This window comes from Thalassophryne amazonica, chromosome 12 (genome assembly GCF_902500255.1).
Source record: "Thalassophryne amazonica chromosome 12, fThaAma1.1, whole genome shotgun sequence".
Lineage (NCBI taxonomy): Eukaryota > Metazoa > Chordata > Actinopteri > Batrachoidiformes > Batrachoididae > Thalassophryne > Thalassophryne amazonica.
Genome location: NC_047114.1, coordinates 27,025,589 through 27,048,367, shown reverse-complemented (window position 1 = coordinate 27,048,367; position 22,779 = coordinate 27,025,589). Strand labels below are relative to the sequence as shown.

General features: G+C 41.6%; 2 protein-coding genes across 4 annotated transcripts in view; one reads left to right on the top strand and one right to left on the bottom strand.

Moving 5' to 3' along the window:
• The window catches only part of nr2f6a (nuclear receptor subfamily 2, group F, member 6a), a 43,243-nt gene extending 29,103 nt beyond the window's left edge, over positions 1–14,140 (top strand). The window contains exons 3-5 of one of the 2 annotated variants that reach the window (XM_034182451.1): positions 916–1,244; positions 3,813–4,059; positions 13,077–14,140. In XM_034182451.1, coding sequence (XP_034038342.1) covers positions 916–1,244; positions 3,813–4,059; positions 13,077–13,351 — 851 coding nt within the window. In that variant the 3' untranslated portion in view covers positions 13,352–14,140. Of the gene's footprint in view, positions 1–912; positions 1,245–3,812; positions 4,060–13,076 lie in introns of both variants that reach the window. The other variant, XM_034182450.1, reaches the window with a different exon arrangement.
• Positions 14,141–22,066: 7,926 nt separating this feature from the next.
• zgc:154006 (uncharacterized protein LOC563016 homolog) overlaps positions 22,067–22,779 on the bottom strand; it is a 65,464-nt gene continuing 64,751 nt past the window's right edge. For both annotated transcript variants that reach the window (XM_034182447.1, XM_034182449.1), the window contains exons 8-9: positions 22,639–22,680; positions 22,067–22,559 (exon numbers count right to left, since the gene is read on the bottom strand). In XM_034182447.1, coding sequence (XP_034038338.1) covers positions 22,458–22,559; positions 22,639–22,680 — 144 coding nt within the window. In that variant the 3' untranslated portion in view covers positions 22,067–22,457. The remainder of the gene's footprint in view (positions 22,560–22,638; positions 22,681–22,779) is intronic.

The window sequence follows — 22,779 nt, the reverse complement described above, 5'->3', positions numbered from 1 at the left end:
ACAGTGGACATGCACCTAAGATGAAAATTTCAGACCCCTCCATGATTTCTAAGTGGGAGAACTTGCAAAATCGCAGGGTGTTCAAATACTTATTTTCCTCACTGTATCTCAATAGTCATTAAATTTATGTATTCTTTGTTTTTTAATGATAGTGTGTGCATTGTTTTCATAGCACTGTAAGAAAATAAAGCATAATGTGATTATTAAACCTCACCATTGTTAAGTTTGCCACTGGTCCAAGGTGACCTTCAACTATGGAGCAGATGGTATCAGCCTGGCAGGGATTTAAGCACTTTGTAGTGGTTGGTGGAAAGTGTGATGCAACAAACTTACTATTTTTCAGTCTTGTTCAAAGAGAGTGTGCCATTTAAATGCATGTCCCGGAGCATAAAATGCTCCGCTCTCTCAGTGAAGGCTGTTATCTGTGCCTCCTGTGTGACACTGTCTCAGTCTGCAGTGTATTTGAAAATCTGCATCAAGTTGTGACATTGAAATGTTGTATTTTCCTCTCACCAGTTACATTCCACTGAAAATTGTAATTTGACAGTAATTCTCAAAAAACATTTTGTTTCCATTGATAGCTACTGTCTAATATGACATGGCAGTACAGTGTGTTCCCTCAGTTTAAATTTCAATGTGTTTTGTTTAACCTGCAACAACAGCAAATTGGGTTCAGTTTATCTGATTACCTCTCTTGTTTGAACTCAGTTTTAATTTTTTTTGCCCTCTTCATTTTATTCCCTAAATCCCACCCTTTAAACCCATCCTTCACCACTTTCACCACTCATTCATTCTCCATTGCTGTTCTGTTTCTTTTTATCTTCACTCTGCTTGGCCTCTTTCTTCTCACTTTTTCCACCACTTTCCACGCTTCTTCCTCACTTCCCCCTTTGTACCCCAACCTAAATACAGCAGTTCAGCGCGGCCGCATCCCCCCTCAGCCCAGCCTCAGTCCTTCCATCACACCTATAGGTGGTGCCAGTGGGCTTGGTGGTGGTGAGTTCTACGCCAACAACAATGGAGGAACTGGTGGAGGGCAACCGGTGTCAGAACTAATTTCTCAGCTTCTGCGAGCTGAACCGTACCCCAGTAGTCGATTTGGACACCAGTATAGCCAACAGACCGGTCCGGATAACGCCATGGGCATCGACAACATCTGTGAGCTTGCTGCCCGCCTGCTCTTCAGCACTGTGGAGTGGGCCAGAAACATCCCGTACTTCCCCGAGCTACCTGTGTCAGATCAGGTGAACACATGAAATGTTATATCAGTGGTACCATATTTTCTGCAGTATGAGATGCTTTTAATATATATATATATATATATATATATATATATATATATATATATATATATATATATATATATATATATATATATATATATATGTGTGTGTGTGTGATGTTTTTGTCATTTTTCATGAGCTCAAACATCTAAAACATTTTCTATATACACAAAAGACCTGTTTCTCTCAAATATTGTTCACAAATTTGTCTAAATCTGTGTTGGTGAGCACTTCTCCCTTGCTGAGATAATCTATCCTACCTCACAGGTGTGGCATATCAAGATGATTAGACAGCATGATTATAACACAGATGTGCCTTAGGCTGGCCACAATAAAAGGCCAGTCTGAAATGTTCAGTTTTATCACACAGCACAATGCCACAGATGGCGCAAGTTTTGAGAGAGTGTGCAATTGGCATGGTGATTACAGGAATGTCCACCAGAGCTGTTGCCTGCTAATTGAGTGTTCATTTCTCTACTGTAAGCCGTCTTCAAAAGCCTTCGAGAGAATGTGGCAATACATAAAACCAGCCTCACAACCGAAGACCACGTGTTACCACACCAGCCCAGGACCTCCACATCCAGCATGTTCACCTCTGAGATGGTCTGAAATCAGCCACCAAGACAGCTGCTGCAACAATCGGTTTGCAGAAACAAAGAATTTCTGCACAAACTGTCAGAAACTGTCTCAGGGAAGCTCATCTGCATGCTCGTCATCCTCATCGGGGTCTTGACCTGACTGCAGTTCATCATTGTAACCGACTTGAGCGGGCAAATGCTCACATTCGATGGCGTCTTGCACGTTGGAGAGATGTTGTCTTCACGGATTAATCCCAGTTGTCACTGTTCAGGGCAGATGGCAAACTGTGGTGTCGTGTGGGTAAGCAGTTGGCTGACGTCAGGGTTGTGATTGAGTGGCCCATGGTGGCGGTGGGGTTATGGTCTGGGCAGACGTATGTTATGTACAACAAACACAGGTGCATTTTATTGATGCCATTTTGAATGCACAGAGATACCGTAACAAGATCCTGAGGCCCATTGTTGTGCCATACATCCACAACCATCACCTCATGTTGCAACATGATAATGCGTGTTGCAAGGATCTGTACACAATTCCTGGAAGCTGAAGACATCCCAGTTCTTGCATGGCCAGCATACTCACCGGACATGTCACCCATTCAGCATGTTTGGGATGCTCTGGGTCGGCGTATATGACAGCGTGTTCCAGTTCCTGCCAGTATCCACTAACTTTGCACATCCACAGAAGAGAAGTGGACCAACATTCCACAGGCCACAATCAGCAACCTGATCAATTCTATGTGAAGGAGATGTGTTGTACTGTGTGAGGCAAATGATGGTCACACCAGATACTCACTGGTTCTCTGACAACCCCAGGACAACCCCCTCCCCCCCCATAAAGCAAAACTGCACACTCATTGACTCATCGACTCATTGTGATGTCTGATGCTGGGATTAGGGTTCGGTTTCCAAAATGTATTGTTTTCCACATCTCCCAAAATTATGAACGAAAATGCACAAGAAACTGGACTAATTAAACAAATAAGCACAGGCAGACGCACAGAGGTCAAATGTAGTGTGCTAAAAGGAGTCAGGATACATGATTTGCTATAAGTGTACAATACAAAGATTTGCTTTGGAATTGATATTTGGAGAGAATAAGTGGTATTTTGGAGTGAGACGCTGGGTGTTTTTGTCAGCTGTTATCTTAGATGACCTTGGAAATCTGGGTCAAGGTTACATGTGTAAATGTCAGATTTGTGTCCATTTATAATATGATACAGGTAAGCAATGTCTCAGAAAGGGGCAACAGGGAAATCTAGGTCTCTTCAAATGTGATACAAACAGGAGGTGGTCCTTCTTATTTCATGGCGGGGGCACAAAAAGCCAGATGGACTCATAATTTTATTGTAGTGTTTCCAACACAGTGGGCCAGCAGTCCGTGTCCATCATCCAGTACGTTGTCCAATGAACATTTGTCAATCTTGTATATTGTTGGAAATTCACCGTTATGTAACACACCACAAGCTGAGGACTTCCTGCATAAATCCAGTGGTCACTTCTCCATGTTGCTGTGGACCAACAATCTGTGTCCATCTAACCTTTTTTTGTCCAGGCAGTGTCAAATAACATCCACTATGTTGTCCAGTGTGTGTTTATTTGTCCATCTAATTAATAAGTGCTTATGCTACATACCGCAGGCTGTGTTGTGCACATTTGCTACACTGCGTTCCTGTCTGTTGTTAAACTCACCCCAAGGCAAACACTGTTACAAAATGAGTTCCACATCCAGAAAAAGGTGAACATGTCCTGCTACCAATCCATTTTTTACAGCTGACTTGTACTCTCGAAGATGGGACATATTTGTGGCATGCTGCGCAAGTGTTTGCTGTTTCCAGTATATATTCAAGAACATGTAGCTCAATAAAAATAAGATTAAAGAGACATGAATGAAAACAGAGTCAGGATGAACATCAGAATGATGGATAATTAACTGGCTGTCAATCTACAGGTGGCGCTGCTGAGGCTAAGCTGGAGCGAGCTTTTCATCCTGAACGCAGCCCAGTCTGCTCTGCCGCTCCACATGGCTCCTCTGTTGGCAGCAGCTGGCTTCCACTCATCCCCCATGTCTGCAGAACGTGTGGTGTCCTTCATGGACCAGGTAAGGGTGTTCCAGGACCAGGTGGACAAGCTGACCAGGCTGCAGGTGGACTCTGCTGAGTACAGCTGTCTGAAGGCCATTGCCCTCTTCTCACCAGGTGCATTATTACCGCCGCCAAGGAGGTTATGTTTTCGGTCGCGTTTGTTTGTCTGTCTGTCTGTTTGTCAGCAGGATAACTCAAAAAGTTTTGAACGGATTTTGATGAAATTTTGTGGAGTGGTTGGAAATGACAAGACAAACCAGTGATTCAATTTTAGTGGTGATCCGGATCCAGGAATTTTTTAAAGGATTCTTCACCATTGCGGGATAGGGGGAATTTTGACATTCTAGTTTCTAACCCCACAAAAACAAGGCAGAAAGGCTTTAAAAAAAAATTAGGGTGTAACATAGTCAAATGTTCTATCAAACAACAAAGTTTGGTGATGATCGGATCCGGATTCCGGATCTGGTGATCCAGAATATGCAAAAATATAGGGAAAATAGAAAATGTGTCAGTGTGAGGTGACAAATGAAGCTAGAGATGCACAGCTAACACCAAATTGTAGCTGAATCTGTACTGATTCAGTAAGGTGTCATCAGATTTGATGTAGCTTCAAATGTTATGGAGCTAGAGCCAGAAGAAAACCGCCATTACCGAAAAATCGTTTTTATACAATGTTTGAACTAATAAAGTCATAAAAGTGATTCCAAGTTCTAGTGGTATGTTTTCATGGTCAAGGATGTCAAATATAAAGGAAAGAAAAGTGTATGTGTCATAGTTTTCCAAGGAGGGAATCTCTTTAGGGTCAGTGACCTTGTTTAGAGAAGTATTTCATAAATGTTAAAAAATTCATATATTTGCAGTTTAGTTGAATAATAAATTGAATTTTGTCTATAAGCACATGCAATATCAATATCAGTGCTCAGATGACATTAGCTTCTGGGAAAGGTGCAAGTTGCAATAAACTGTGATGCCAAGCGCTAAGGATACATGCTATCCAGTCACAGCAGATGAAACTTTTTTTTACTACTGAGCACACATCATTGTTAGACTTTTTTAGGTTAAATGATTCCACAGCGTGTAGATGTTATGGCGTCAGTGACCCCATGGCCTTGGCGGAGGTTTGCACTCTCTGAGTGCTTCTAGTTTATTCATGCTGTTATTGTTTCACAATTCTGGCATTCTGATATAGACCGGCACGTATCTGCGAAGCAACTCGAAGCCCTCTCAAAGAGCTCCTAACTTAGCCTAGCAAGGAATCTTAGCCTAAGAGAGAGCCAGCAGCTGTCTGTGAACAACTCTGAGCAAGGAGGAGACAGAAACTCCCTTGTGAGGATGCGGGGTTCACCCCATTGCTAGGTATGATGCAGTCCTCTGAGAGCTGTGGTTGGTTGTAATAGAAGGGGGAGGAGAAATAAAAAAAAAAAAACCTTCTCCACCTGCCTAGTCATGAATGGACAGTAAAATCAACCGATCATATAAACTAAACTGCATTAAGACATGTAATCGTGAGGATAACTTAATGTTATGATGATGAAACTCAGCAAAATTAAATGAATTGGTGCACAGCTTGAAAATGTTTTAACGTACCTCATTCACATGCCGAATATCTATGTACACTCAACAAAAATATAAACGCAACACTTTTGATTTTGCTCCCATTTTGTATGAGATGAACTCAAAGATCTAAAACTTTTTCCACATACACAATATCACCATTTCCCTCAAATATTGTTCACAAACCAGTCTAAATCTGTGATAGTGAGCACTTCTCCTTTGCTGAGATAATCCATCCCACCTCACAGGTGTGCCATATCAAGATGCTGATTAGACACCATGATTAGTGCACAGGTGTGCCTTAGACCGCCCACAATAAAAGGCCACTCTAAAAGGTGCAGTTTTATCACACAGCACAATGCCACAGATGTCGCAAGATTTGAGGGAGCGTGCAATTGGCATGCTGACAGCAGGAATGTCAACCAGAGCTGTTGCTCGTGTATTGAATGTTCATTTCTGTACCATAAGCTGTCTCCAAAGGCGTTTCAGAGAATTTGGCAGTACATCCAACCAGCCTCAACCGCAGACCACGTGTAACCACACCAGCCCAGGGCCTCCACATCCAGCATGTTCACCTCCAAGATCGTCTGAGACCAGCCACTCGGACAGCTGCTGAAACAATCGGTTTGCATAACCAAAGAATTTCTGCACAAACTGTCAGAAACCGTCTCAGGGAAGCTCATCTGCATGCTCGTCGTCCTCGTCGGGGTCTCGACCTGACTCCAGTTTGTCGTTGTAACCGACTTGAGTGGGCAAATGCTCACATTCGCTGGCGTTTGGCATGTTGGAGAGGTGTTCTCTTCACGGATGAGTCCCAGTTCACATTGTTCAGGGCAGATGGCAGACAGCGTGTGTGGTGTCGTGTGGGTGAGCGGTTTTATGATGTCAGTGTTGTGGATTGAGTGGCCCATGGTGGCGGTGGGGTTATGGTATGGGCAGGCGTCTGTTATGGACGAAGAACACAGGTGCATTTTATTGATGGCATTTTGAATGCACAGAAATACCGTGACGAGATCCTGAGGCCCATTGTTGTCATACATCCAAGAACATCACCTCATGTTGCAGCAGGATAATGCACGGCCCCATGTTGCAAGGATCTTTACACAATTCTTGGAAGCTGAAAATGTCCCAGTTCTTGCATGGCCAGCATACTCACTGGACATGTCACCCATTGAGCATGTTTGGGATGCTCTGGACCGGCGTATACGACAGCATGTACCAGTTCCTGCCAATACCCAGCAACTTCGCACAGCCATTGAAGAGGAGTGGACCAACATTCCACAGGCCACAATTGACAACCTGATCAACTCTATGCGAAGGAGATGTGTTGCACTGCATGAGGCAAATGGTGGTCACACCAGATACCAGATATCCCCCCCCCCCCCCAATAAAACAAAACTGCACCTTTCAGAGTGGCCTTTTATTGTGGACAGTCTGAGGCACACCTGTGCACTAATCATGGTGTCTAATCAGCATTTTGATATGGCACACCTGTGAGGTGGGATGGATTATCTCAGCAAAGGAGAAGTGCTCACTATCACAGATTTAGACTGGTTTGTGAACAATATTTGAGGGAAATGGTGATATTGTGTATGTGGAAAAAGTTTTAGATCTTTGAGTTCATCTCATACAAAATGGGAGCAAAACCAAAAGTGTTGCGATATTTTTGTTGAGTGTATTAAGAGCGTGCATGCGTGAGTTTTAGTACTTTCATTGTGAATACTTAATATAATTGTAACAAATGTTAAAAATACATGCATGACACAAGAAAGTGAAAACACTTATTTCCATTGTGGTCCATTTAAAATCAAATTACAAAATAGAAGTAATAATAAAAGAATCTAACAATATTAATAATAATAATGATAATAAACAGTGTGTATATGATGACAAAAACCTAAACAATTTATCAATCAATCAATCAATTTTATTTATATAGCGCCAAATCACAACAAACAGTTGCCCCAAGGCGCTTTATATTGTAAGGCAAAGCCATACAATAATTACGTAAAAACCCCAACGGTCAAAACGACCCCCTGTGAGCAAGCACTTGGCGACAGTGGGAAGGAAAAACTCCCTTTTAACAGGAAGAAACCTCCAGCAGAACCAGGCTCAGGGAGGGGCAGTCTTGGACTGCCCCTGGCTGGGACTGGTTGGGGCTGAGGGAGAGAACCAGGAAAAAGACATGCTGTGGAGGGGAGCAGAGATCAATCACTGATGATTAAATGCAGAGTGGTGCATACAGAGCAAAAAGAGAAAGAAACACTCAGTGCATCATGGGAACCCCCCAGCAGTCTAAGTCTATAGCAGCATAACTAAGGGATGGTTCAAGTTCACCTGATCCAGCCCTAACTATAAGCTTTAGCAAAAAGGAAAGTTTTAAGCCTAATCTTAAAAGTAGAGAGGGTGTCTGTCTCCCTGATCTGAATTGGGAGCTGGTTCCACAGGAGAGGAGCCTGAAAGCTGAAGGCTCTGCCTCCCATTCTACTCTTACAAACCCTAGGAACTACAAGTAAGCCTGCAGTCTGAGAGTGAAGCACTCTATTGGTTAGACACCATGTTTCTAAGATTTGTGGGACCAAGTACAATAACTTCAGTTTTATCTGAGTTTAAAAGCAGGAAATTAGAGGTCATCCATGTCTTTATGTCTGTAAGACAATCCTGCAGTTTAGCTAATTGGTGTGTGTCCTCTGGCTTCATGGATAGATAAAGCTGGGTATCATCTGCGTAACAATGAAAATTTAAGCAATGCCGTCTAATAATACTGCCTAAGGGAAGCATGTATAAAGTGAATAAAATTGGTCCTAACACAGAACCTTGTGGAACTCCATATTAACCTTAGTCTGTGAAGAAGATTCCCCATTTACATGAACAAATTGTAATCTATTAGATAAATATGATTCAAACCACTGCAGCGCAGTGCCTTTAATACCTATGGCATGCTCTAATCTCTGTAATAAAATTTTATGGTCAACAGTATCAAAAGCAGCACTGAGGTCTAACAGAACAAGCACAGAGATGAGTCCACTGTCTGAGGCCATAAGAAGATCATTTGTAACCTTCACTAATGCTGTTTCTGTACTATGATGAATTCTAAAACCTGACTGAAACTCTTCAAATAGACCATTCCTCTGCAGATGATCAGTTAGCTGTTTTACAACTACCCTTTCAAGAATTTTTGAGAGAAAAGGAAGGTTGGAGATTGGCCTATAATTAGCTAAGATAGCTGGGTCAAGTGATGGCTTTTTAAGTAATGGTTTAATTACTGCCACCTTTAAAAGCCTGTGGTACATAGCTAACTAATAAAGATAGATTGATCATATTTAAGATCGAAGCATTAAATAATGGTAGGGCTTCCTTGAGCAGCCTGGTAGGAATGGGGTCTAATAGACATGTTGATGGTTTGGATGAAGTAACTAATGAAAATAACTCAGACAGAACAATCTGAGAGAAAGAGTCTAACCAAATACCGGCATCACTGAAAGCAGCCAAAGATAACGATACGTCTTTAGGATGGTTATGAGTAATTTTTTCTCTAATAGTTAAAATTTTGTTAGCAAAGAAAGTCATGAAGTCATTACTAGTTAAAGTTAAAGGAATACTCGGCTCAATAGAGCTCTGACTCTTTGTCAGCCTGGCTACAGTGCTGAAAAGAAACCTGGGGTTGTTCTTATTTTCTTCAATTAGTGATGAGTAGTAAGATGTCCTAGCTTTACGGAGGGCTTTTTTATAGAGCAACAGACTCTTTTTCCAGGCTAAGTGAAGATCTTCTAAATTAGTGAGACGCCATTTCCTCTCCCACTTACGGGTTATCTGCTTTAAGCTGCAAGTTTGTGAGTTATACCACGGAGTCAGGCACTTCTGATTTAAAGCTCTCTTTTTCAGAGGAGCTACAGCATCCAAAGTTGTCTTCAATGAGGATGTAAAACTATTGACGAGATACTCTATCTCACTTACAGAGTTTAGGTAGCTACTCTGCACTGTGTTGGTATATGGCATTAGAGAACATAAAGAAGGAATCATATCCTTAAACCTAGTTACAGCGCTTTCTGAAAGACTTCTAGTGTAATGAAACTTATTCCCCACTGCTGGGTAGTCCATCAGAGTAAATGTAAATGTTATTAAGAAATGATCAGACAGAAGGGAGTTTTCAGGGAATACTGTTAAGTCTTCAATTTCCATACCATAAGTCAGAACAAGATCTAAGATGTGATTAAAGTGATGGGTGGACTCATTTACATTTTGAGCAAAGCCAATTGAGTCTAATAATAGATTAAATGCAGTGTTGAGGCTGTCATTCTCAGCATCTGTGTGGATGTTAAAATCGCCCACTATAATTACCTTATCTGATGATGATTATCTATTTATAAATACATTAAGACAGCAAACTAAGATAAAATAATTACATAGATCAAGCAGGTAGTGTGTTACTGACTCACTCTCATCCTACATACAGGGAAATCTCTCCTTCTGTCTTTTGTGCCATCTCCTCTACTTAAGACACTCCTAGGAGCCATTTTTAGCCTGAGGCTGCTTCATGGATACAGGCCAGTGACTTTTCATAAAAATAACATGGACGTGAATACCTTAAAAGTAGTAGTAAGATGTATATGTGTATGTGTATTAACCATAGTAAAGGAATAATTCAACCTGAACCCCAAATCAATACTTATCATTAGTGTGAGCCCTGAGCCAAAGCGCCGCGTGTTTCTAACATTCAGTCTGCTGCGGAGCCTTGTTTTGGTGGCGGTCAGAGCAGAAAATCAGCTTCACTCAATTAATGCCATTGGGGCAAGTTCTCCCATTTAACTCCTGTAGTTTGTCATCTTCTGCTGGTGTGAGAGATGAGTCAGAAGTAAAAGGTTTCCACTCCTTCCCACTGATCTGAATGAACCTTCATGTTCTGATTAATTTTTCTCACTTAATTTCCACTGCCGACTGCCATTCTTGTCCACCTGTTGATCATAGATGTGAAAATTACCTGCTACAGTAGGTGTTGGGTGCCATCTTGGAAGATGGATTGTCATGATTTTGTAACTCATCGCTGTACTGGCAGCAACACAATGATTCACAATTCAAACAACAGTTAGGGTCTGGTCCGCAGAGGCCCTCGACTGTCACTACCACCCATAGGACAGCGAGCACTTGGGCTTGCCACGGAGTCCGGTTGGGCACAGCCCGAAAAAGCAATGAAAAAGCAACGTGGACCTTCCATCTCTACCCTGTGGACTCACCATCTGCAGGGGGAACCGCTGGAGTCGAGTGCGCTGTCCCATGGGTGTTGAAAAGCTCCATGCAAAAAAAAATCATGTTGACCAGTGTTATCTTAAATAGTTCAACAGCAAAAATTTGTTCAGAAGATTTCCTTTCCGTTAGTACCACCAATATGCAAGGAATTTAAGGTATGTTTTGGGAAAGACAAGAAGTTGATGTATTTCTGTCAGTAAACATATTTAAGAAGAAATTTACTTTATTATTTTGTTAGGAATCAGTTTAATTGTAATCTAACCTTCCAACTTTACTGTAATTGTAGAATTCCAAAACAAAAAACAAAACAGTTGTAATTATAATCATTACAGTTTTAATGTAATCACCCCATGTCCGTTTTCCAGGAAATTAAATACAAAACAGTGCAGGGCAATGCTTCCTGTAGGTTTTTGAGGCCTGCCTCGGCCCAGTACTGGTTTGTGGCTCGGGGTTGGGGACCACTGTCTTACCATATCAGAACTGGCTGATGAACTTGTATTTGTTCCCACCTAAATCAGATTAATTCTGATTTTGTTTAAATTCACTTTTCCCTCAGTAGTTTATGTCCTCTTCAAGGGGCCCACTCCTGGTTTGGAAACCTCTAACATGTACTGAGAACTGAAAGAAGTGAAATTTATTAAATGTATCTGAGAATACACATATTATGGCACTGTCTTCTGGCTTATTAATGACAGTGATGGTTCACTTTCAGTTATCTGTTTTTTGCAAAGATGTTGGGGTGTTATGTTTGTAAGTGGTCCTCTGAGGCATTTATGATTCAGCATTCTCTTGGCTGATCACAACCCTTCATGCAGACATTAAAAGTTCTCCATCACTATGACAGATTTCTGTCAGTTGGGCTGCCAAAAGGCCATATATGATCATTTAAAATTAAATAAATAAGAATGGAAGGGGGGTGTCTTATGTGACCATTGACTATCATCTGCAGCTTCACCGATCAGCTGCATCTGTTTACAGTGGTTGAGAGTGGTGTTATGTCCTGGGTTTGTGAGCTTTTGCCGCAGTGATAATCCCATCCCCGTATTTGCGACATATCAGTCTTTGATTCAGCAAGGCCACTGTTCTGTGCAGCAGCTCAGAGTTGAAAAAACAAAAACAATTTGCGTTGTCTCGGTCTCAAAGCAAGCACAGAGCAGCACACCTACAATGAGTTTGACAGACATTTGTATGCTTTTCTGTGCTGCTCTGACTGTCCTTGCTGTGGTTAAATTAAAGACCTGTGACACGTTAAATACTAACGCTTGCTTTCTCTCTCTCTCTCTCTCTCTCCCTCTCTGTCTCTCTCCAAATATGTCCAAAATCTCTTTTTGAGGACGGCATGATGTAAAAGCACTAAAACAACAAACAAAAAACAAATGCTGTTACTTCTGAATCAGGTCATACTTTTCATGTAGGTATACAAGTTTTCCATTCTACCTGCTCAGGGACTGCAAACCATGGGCAGATCCGGCTGGAAAGAGGGCATTGTGGGTGGGGGGAGTCATGCCTCCCACTACACTTATATTAAAGGTCCACTTTTGAAGACATTTTTTCAAACTCCTAAAGACTACTTATAATATTTTTAACAAGTAAAATTACTACAGTTCTGCATTAAGTTTAACTGATGAGCCATATAACTAATTTTACTTAACTTTTCTATGTAACTAAAGTGGGATCTTTTTTAGTACAATGTTTAAGTTCATACATTATTGGGTCTGTTTGTGATCTAGCTTTCAAATCAGGCCAGTTAGGCTGAGGGATCCCAGAAATGTGAAACTCGTTATGGCTCTTGGGGTTAATAATCGTCATGTAGGTTGTGGTAGCAGTTTGGGATAAAAGCAAAGAAAAGGTGAAAATGTGCAAAAGACATCTGCCTGAGGTTGCAGACTGCTGCTGTCTGGACTGTGCAGCTTCGGCTGATTCCACTCGGTGCACGACAGAGTAACTGACAAAACCTCACAAAAAAAGTTGTGAATGAATTGGTATTGAATGACGTAAACGCTCTAGAAAAGCTGTTCTCTTAAAATGTGTTTATCCTGAATATGATGCTGCATTAGAAAAGAGCAGCAATGGTTAGTGAGTGAAATATAATCTTGTTCAGCAATTTGCTGTTTTCTTTGCTGTCTCCACCTTGTTTTACCTTAAACGCTAGGAAGTGATCACAAAAGGGTTTTTATTCAAAGGTAGATGGTGAAGATCTTATGATTTGGCTGTGAAAAAAAAAAAAAATTTCAGTCAGAAGATCCTCTTTTTTTTTTTTTTTTTTTTTTTTTGTGCTTTAATCCCTGTAACCTGCCCTGTCATTTAAGCAACTTCCTCCTCCCTTGTAGACGCCTGCGGACTGACAGACCCGGTTCATGTGGAGTCTCTGCAGGAGAAGGCTCAGGTGGCTCTGACAGAGTACGAGAGGATGCAGTACCCCAGTCAGCCTCAGCGTTTTGGCCGCCTGCTCCTGCGTCTCCCTGCTCTGCGTGCCGTCCCTGCCAGCCTCATCTCACAGCTCTTTTTCATGCGTCTGGTTGGAAAGACACCCATTGAGACGCTGATCCGTGATATGCAGCTCTCCGGAAGCTCCATCAGCTGGCCGTATGTCCCTGGGCAGTAGCTCCCCCCGATGGACGAGGTTTCCGTCTGGGATTAGTGACGATATGGACCCGCAGGAACCTTCCTGACTCATCATTATCCATGTGTGGTTACCAAGCTGCAGCAGCAGCTGGCCATCATATGTACTTTACTGTACTGTAACAGCTTTCCTCCCCCTCACGTCTCCATACGGACCTCCAAAGTGGAGTCGGTACTCAACTGGATCAGTCTTGGTGCCAGCTGAGTTTTTCTGGTGCCAGATTCCAGGCCAGTGACCAGCACTTCCTGGTGGGCTCCAGTGTGATCACCACAGCTCTTCGTATCACCAGCCACCTGGCACAGTGATTTCAGACTCTGCAGTCACAAGTAGAGGGCAGCAGAACCCTGCAAGAACACGTAGAGAGTCAGTAGAAGGATTTCTCCTCACTGAGCTCACTTCACGACTCACCATTAACAGTAGCTGCTTTCACACCAAATGTACAAGAACAGTCAGGACTGTGTCGTTCCTGCTCTGACTTCCTTTCTACTTTCATACTGCACTTTGATTACCATGAAGATGATGTACGTTTAAAACATGACATCTCTTTGTATAACAGAGCCCCATCAGTTATTAAAGGGGTCATATTATGCACATTGTCGTTAAGTCAGTACAGGTCGGCAGATGTCTCAAAAAAAAAAAAAATCACTACTGGGTACTAAGACGATGTGTGCTCAAAACTAATTTTCAGGTTTCTAAAAGACATGTTTCCATGTCTGTTGCTTTAAAAGGACACAAGCTCTTTCGTACCGTGCTCACTCCACAGTTTTCTGAGAAACGTTTCCCAGATTAGTGGATTTCCTGCTCAAAGCGAAAATATGTCGTACATTATTATTTCAACGTGGAGCATTTACGGTTGATACATCTGTGACATATGTCACAGATGTCCAAAACATGCTGCTTCAAGCTTAATTGCATTCAGCATGAATGCTTCTGCAAGCATAGCTGAAGATATTGAACATATTTAACTGTAAAAGGCAGATAAAAACAGATTTTGTACAATATGACCCCTTTAAAATTCTTTTTTGAAATCTGATTGCTTTTCTCTTTCAGTCCACAATTTAGCTGCTCTTTTTTTTTTTTTTTTTTTTTTTTTTTTTTCGTTTTTATGTTTTTGTGACCCTCACTGTTGTCCTGGCGTTTTCAACCCAGGCTCGATTTTTAAATGTTTTTAGGTTCATTTTTTCATGTGGGACAAAAATGTTTTATCAGTGTAGCAATGATTTTGAATGCAAGTGGGGTCGCATGCAAAACAAAATGTAACTGTAGGGACAAGCTAAAAAAAAAGTCAGCTTTTGCACTCCACCACTGAACAGGCAGAAATACCAGTGGAAGTATCTGGTATCACGGAGAGGATCCCCACAGAGTTAATCGTGCACATGTTTATGTACATTTCTGACTAAATGTACATAAACTTAAAAAAAAAGTCAAATTATGTACTTAGCTGCTTATCTTAGCCTTGTGAGCAGCCAGTGGTGCTGCTTTACTGAGGGCTCATTTATGCTCTGCTTACATAAACCTGTCCTTGTTCTCCAACCAGTGTAAAGCTGCTCTCACACAGACTGTGACCCACAAATCTAATTCACTTACCACACACATGCCATTCGTGTTACCATGGATTTTCTGAACACACTGCTGCTTTCTGGCATCTCGCTCAGAGACAGAGTTGATAAAACACTGGCCAGAAAGCAACAGCTGGCACACTATGTTCAACACCACCCACACGCCAGCTGCCCCCCCCGTATTGGCCGCAAGTGCTTGTGCCTAAAACACATAATGGTTTCCATTAGCATGCCATGCACAGGCCTTCTGTGTAAGAGGGGCTTAATGGTCACATACCAACATACTACTGCATCTATTAAGTTGTCATGGACACTTACATAAATATCCAGTAGATGGCGTTGCACACTGTCCTGAAAGTTTCTGGCATTAAACAGTGACAGTTGAAGAAGTCATAATAATGTTTCTCCCACAAAAGAGACAAAAGATTAGAACTTTGGTTACACTGCCTGTTGTGGTTTAACAAAGTCTAAGGAACCCAAATTGCAGGCAACAATGAGATGGAGGGTGAGTTGCAAAAACTAAGGTGATTTAATGTTACCAGAGTGACAGACAGGGAAGAAACATGGGTACAAGAGTCCAAACATGACAAACAAGTATGCAGGGAAGGAACAAAAACACAAAACTAAGGGCCCTCCACACAGTGTGAATTTGGTCCATTTGTGCATAAAATGCGCATGAAGCAGGAATTGCGCGCAAAGCGTGTAAAATCGTAGCTGCCTCATACACCTGTTGCTACAACTATTTGCGCACACCAGTGGCTGAAAGACAGAGCCCATCGAACCCTCTCGCTGCAGGTATCGGCCAAATTCCAGGTGACACACACAAACATCTAAAGGTGCACTGCCACGTGCATGACTTTGATTCACGCACTTGCACGACCTGTGTCGTGCAGGAGAGTAAACTCATCTTGCAATTGCGCGGAGAATTTTGAAATGTTCAAAAAAAATCCTTCTCGCATAAATGTCGTGCTACATGGTGCGATCTGCTTACTAACATGACCTGCAGCTCGTCAAGTGGAGTAAAGAAGTGAACAGAGCGAGTGCTTGCTTCAGCGGATCGCATCAGAGCACAGCTGGTCTGAAGGATTATAAGGAGATGTTAAATCTATCATAAACATATTTTAACAGTGGCAGACAAGAAGGAAAGAAAATGCAACTGTTTTACCAAGCCATGACAATGTAAACATGACGAATGATTACCTTTTTAGGCGGCTCCAAATGCTTTCTCCAGCTCATTCAGCACGCACGTGCATGGTGCTACTGGAGCGGCCCTCTGTGATTCAGGAAGCAATTAGAGTTGTTTCCAACAAACAACTTGCAGAGAAAATTATTAATCCGCTACGAAATAATTATTTTATACACACAGCATCCAGCGCAGAGCGTGTGGCAGGCGATGGAACAAAGTACGGCATGCAGTTGGGAACACAACGGGTGGGTTCATCATGACGACGTTCATGCAAGTGCTTGAATCAAAATCATGCATGTCAGTGCACCTTAACACCGCTCATTTGACACTTAGAAAATGTGTGGCCATTCGCACTATTAAAACAGTCAGCAGACAATTACTGTCGTGCTGGCAGTGGAAATTTGTCTAAGTGTCCTACGAGTGTGGCTTTGGTGTGTGTGCTGAACCGACAGAAGCAGCTGTGGAGATCTGTCGATCTGGATATCCCAGCTGGACAACACGTTGTGTGTATGGACGGACATTGACAAACAACTGCCCACTGTGACGCGCGTGTCTGCTTGCTGTCATCACATGGACATAAATAAAAACATATCACTTGGCAATAGGCTGCAGTGAGCGAGCGAGCAGCCCATGGACAGGCTGCCCCCCAGGTTGAAACGGACCGTCAGATCATGACATGCAGCGGGCGATCTGACTGTCACACCACCCACGTGAGCTCTGTTCCACATGTCGCGGTGTCAGTCCTGTGGCGTAGCATCCACAATACACACGTCGGGCAGAACACGTGCGCATGGCTGGCTGGACGCACTGGACCGGTAGATGTGGACATGAGAAGAGCGAACTGCTTCTCATTCGTGTCATTTCATGATTGTACGTCTGTGACCATGGGTCATCTACAGAGGAACAGATGGATCATATTTGTATTGCTTGATAAGAGGTATTCAGTAAAATGCGGTACTTTTATATGGTGTGCAGTTTTATTTATTTTTTAAAATACATCCATATCCTTCCCGATAGGCAGTTTCCCGGACTGTGTTCCCGCGTGCATGAACCGTCACACGTCACACCAGCATCGTGCACGCCTGCCCCTCAGCACGATGTTCCATGGTTCACTCATATGAGCTGCTCCGACAGGTGTCGCCATGAGTTGTACATATTCGCACTATGTATGAATATGTACAATCAAGCTCTAGAATACTTACTTAATAAGCAATAGGTGCTACTTAAATACCAAACCAACTAATGAACAAATGAAGGACAGGTGTGTGACAGGGTCAAAGGTCAAGTGATAAACAGCCAACCCAAAGGTGACTCAAACAGACATCTAAGGGTAAATGGAAACAAAACATACAATAACAAAATATCCTAAGCAGAAGGAAATCACAAAACTAAACTACAAATCCATGTACACAATGACAAAAATGAACATGGATCTCCAAAGTGTATAAAGTGCAACAGTGGAGAGACTGACATAAAAGCTGAGAATTAAAAGGGAGGCAACAACAGGAACTAAATAACCAACACTAAATCAAGACACAAAAGCAGAAAACTAATATGGAGCTCAAAAGTGAACACAGGGGACAAACCAGATAACTAGACAGAACAAATGATGGCAAGGACAACAAGACAGAGACAGACAGGGGACTGATCACAAACAAATGGGAAGACAGCCCAAAGACAGAGGACATACATGAATGACAGACACAGAACGACACACGCTGAATACAAATGGGTGCAGGAAGCAGACAATAGACAAACCAAGACAAATGTGGATGAAATGTACGTAGACAGAAGGCTACGTTTATATCAGTATTTAGCATTGAGCTTAAATGAGGCCTTAGTCGTTACCACTCAGTTGATGAGGGTCTCAGTCTTCAGCTTCCAATGGGACGGAGCTCCTCAATTTAAAAATTTAAACATGAGCCCGTTGGCATCCTCTCTGTGCTACCAGCTTCTAATGACATTTGTCTGTTCAGCAGTGACAAGAAGTACTATAAATGTTTGGTTTTTTTTTTACTTGCCCCATACATTTATCTTATGCAGCCATATAGCCAAATGTTTGTGTTCTAAATCAAAACTGCACAGATTTAATACAATTTTTGTCTTGAATTAAATTCAGAAACATCTAAAAGTAGATCCCAGGTTGAAAAATTGCTTTCGGTGTTTTGCGTTCTGCAGTTTGTGTGGCTGATTGCAGAGGTTGACGTCTGTCTGACCAGCCTGCTTCACCGTGAGTTCCTGTACCTCCAAAGAGAAGTTAAGGGACAGTTGAGTGACTTTAAAATGTCCTGACAGCCACATGGATTGTGCCTCATAGTTCTTTGGCGTGAAGTACAGGAAAGTCGTCCCTCAACCGTCCAGAGTACCTGAAAACGTGCAGTCTGACGGGGGTTAATGGCATGATTACAAGTTTAAAAACTGCTTGTGAGGTGAACTGAGTCCAAGAACCAGTGAGGGCAAAAAGTCGGACATTGTGCTGAATTCATTGTTTCGCGCTGAGGACAAAGCCAAGGAACTGCCCGAGGGAACGGCAAGAAATTTAAACTAAGGAGAAGTCAGCAAAGTCAGTCATACCGTCCTGAGCAATGGTGTTTTAATGCATTAAGCAGATGAAGCAGAAAGAGCTGAAGGGCACGTTTGAATCTGCTCTCGGTGGTCACTCACCGCTGCTGCTGTAGTGGAACGTGAGAACAGACTTATACCTCAGTAGACTTCAGAATGCTTTAGGTCGTTCACAAACACTAACCTCTGTAAAAACCTGTTCACCACAAGCCGCCTTCTTTTTGACCAGCCGTGTTGTTATCCGGTTTGAATTCAGGACTATAATGAAATTGTTAAATGAGATTTGTGAACATCTCAAATGTTTGTCGTGTAATTTTTAAAATCCCTCAAAGAATTTTCACCTGTGTTGACTGAATTTGGTGAATCCATTTTTATTTTTTTCTCTCTTCTGTTTTTGGGGTGGGGTGGGGGTTATTGGAGGGTTGGCGCAGTGATGAGACTGAACCTGGAGCTTGTTTATTATGGGCAATGATCTGAGAGTTTATGATAAATTACCCTTATTTTGATGTATGAAGTTTCTGTGAGAAAGAACTCCAAAACGTGTTCCCATGTGTATATATATATAGATTTTTTTTTTTTTTGCATGTTCAAACCGTTCTGATTTATAAGTTGGGGTTGTTTTATTCTGTTTGAGGTTCTTTTCTTTTTTGTTTTTGCTTTTAATTTTTGTAAATGTAATTACATAAAAATACCTCCAGATGTCAAAGATGTTACGATGTAAATTGTGCGATTTGGTCTCTACTCTGATGAGTCTTGTGTCATCCAGGATTTACCTCCTACATTTGTTTGAAGAGGAGATGTTCCAAAAAAAAAAAAAAGGAATGGATTCTAGCTTAATGATTGATCACATCTATGAGTGTACAAAATAAATGCAGTTAGGAGCACAGATGAAGCTTTTATTTCTCAGTAGGATATGATTCTGCTTGGTGACACCGGCTCATTTTTCTTTTCCTTAACACACACACACACACAGTAGAACCAAGACAAACTGTTGATCCGTTCCTTGTGTTACTGGTTTGTTTTCTAATTTCATCTTATGACATTAAAAGAATCAAACATAGGCGGTGTGTCTTTTGTTACAATGTTTGGGGAATGTATTATTTACATGTTTGTTAAGAATGCCAGACAAACACAGCATGCACCGGAAAATGAGTTATTGAATGCATCAATATAACAAACAAAAATAAAGGTCACTATATAAGAATACCAATAATGAGTAAAAATAATTTGATCCCTATGTATATATACAGTAGTGTTCAGAATAATAGTAGTGCTATGTGACTAAAAAGATTAATCCAGGTTTTGAGTATATTTCTTATTTTACATGGGAAACAAGGTACCAGTAGATTCAGTAGATTCTCACAAATCCAACAAGACCAAGCATTCATGATATGCACACTCTTAAGGCTATGAAATTGGGCTATTAGTACAAAAAAAAAAGAAAAGGGGGTGTTCACAATAATAGTGTGGCATTCAGTCAGTGAGTTCGTCAATTTTGTGGAACAAACAGGTGTGAATCAGGTGTCCCCTATTTAAGGATGAAGCCAGCACCTGTTGAACATGCTTTTCTCTTTGAAAGCCTGAGGAAAATAGGACGTTCAAGACATTGTTCAGAAGAACAGCGTAGTTTGATTAAAAACTTGATTGGAGAGGGGAAAACATACGCAGGTGCAAAAAATTATAGGCTGTTCATCTACAATGATCTCCAATGCTTTAAAATGGACAAAAAAAACCAGACGCGTGGAAGAAAATGGAAAATAACCATCAAAATGGATAGAAGAATAACCAGAATGGCAAAGGCTCACCCATTGATCAGCTCCAGGATGATCAAAGACAGTCTGGAGTTACCTGTAAGTGCTGTGACAGACGCCTGTGTGAAGTTAATTTATTTGCAAGAATCCCTTGCAAAGTCTGTCTGTTAAATAAAAGACGTGCAGAAGAGGTTACAATTTGCCAAAGAACACATCAACTGGCCTAAAGAGAAATGGAGGAATATTTTGTGGACTGATGAGAGTAAAATTGTTCTTTTTGGGTCCAATGGCCGCAGACAGTTTGTGAGACGACCCCCAAACTCTGAATTCAAGCCACAGTTCACAGTGAAGACAGTGAAGCATGGTGGTGCAAGCATCATGATATGGGCATGTTTCTCCTACTATGGTGTTGGGAAAATGTATCACATACCATGTATCATGGATCAGTTTGGATATGTCAAAATACTTAAAGAGGTCATGCTGACTTATGCTGGAGGGGACATGCCCTTGAAATGGGTGTTTCAACAAGACAATGACCCCAAGCACACTAGTAAACCAGCAAAATCTTGGTTCCAAACCAACAAAATTAATGCCTCGCAAATGTGAGGAAATCATGAAAAACTGGTTATACAACTAAATACTAGTTTAGTGATTCACAGGATTGCTAAAAAAGCAGTTTGAACATAATAGTTTTGAGTTTGTAGCATCAACAGCAGATGGTACTATTATTGTGCCCATACTATTAACATGCCCATATCATGATGCTTGCACCACCATGCTTCACTGTCTTCACTGTGAACTGTGGCTTGAATTCAGAGTTTGGGGGTCGTCTCACAAACTGTCTGCGGCCCTTGGACCCAAAAAGAACAATTTTACTCTCATCAGTCCACAAAATATTCCTCCATTTCTCTTTAGGCCAGTTGATGTGTTCTTTGGCAAATTGTAACCTCTTCTGCACATCTTTTATTTAACAGACAGACTTTGCGAGGGATTCTTGCAAATAAATTAACTTCACACAGGCATCTAACTGTCACAGCACTTACAGGTAACTCCAGACTGTCTTTGATCATCCTGGAGCTGATCAATGGGTGAGCCTTTGCCATTCTGGTTATTCTTCTATCCATTTTGATGGTTATTTTCCATTTTCTTCCACGCATCTCTGTTTTGTCCATTTTAAAGCATTGGAGATCATTGTAGATGAACAGCCTATAATTTTTTGCACCTGCGTATGTCTTCCCCTCTCCAATCAACTTCTTAATCAAACTACGCTGTTCTTCTGAACAATGTCTTGAACGTCCCATTTTCCTCAGGCTTTCAAAGAGAAAAGCATGTTCAACAGGTGCTGCCTTCATCCTTAAATAGGGGACACCTGATTCACACCTGTTTGCTCCACAAAATTGACGAACTCACTGAATGCCACACTACTATTATTGTGAACACCCCCTTTTCTACTTTTTTTTACTAACAGCCCAATTTCATAGCCTTAAGAGTGTGCATATCATGAATGCTTGATCTTGTTGGATTTGTGAGAATCTACTGACTCTAGTGGTACCTTGTTTCCCATGTAACAATATACTCAAAACCTGGATTAATCTTTTTAGTCGCATAGCACTACTATTATTCTGAACACTACTGTACACACACACACACATAAAAATGGCAATAATTCCTAACTTTTTATCAAAGCCATGTGACTTAGTAATTGAGGCTTGATGTTCTCCCCGTGTCTCTGTGGATTTCCTCTGGGAAGCTCTGATTTCTTTCCACTTCCACACACATGCAGGCCAGGTGACTTGGAAACTTCAAATGGACCATAGGTGTGAATGTGTTTGTGTTTTATTAAAAGACACCATCTAATGGGCTCAGAAAAAAACTCAACAGGCTTCATGAGGCCTCGTTTGGCCATCACTAGTCAAAACTGAAAAAGTTCAGAGCCATGGTTCAGTGCTGGATGAATGTTGTCTTGTTTCTTCAGGCAGGCCACGCCCAACCATTTTCACTCTGTCGACCAGTTCCTAATGGTTCCAGTACTAACAAAGACCGCAATCATAGTTTTTCACCAGGCGTTTAATGTGGAAGAGTTTTTGCCTCAGTTCTCGGCTTTGTTTCTTCTTTCTTTGATAGTCTGGCATCTGCAAGACAGAAGTGTATGCAAATATAAAAACCAGCCAGATGATTGTTGTTATTAGTAATGTGCCATGGTGAACTTGCCCTCTTCAGGTCTTTCAGTCTGTTGTACTCGTCTGCAACACCCTGAGAGACAAAACAAACGTTACTCATTGAACTTTGAAGAAAACTCATCAGTCAGTCAGTCAGTGAGTGGCTCTGCAACATTTTGGTAAGTAACCGTGT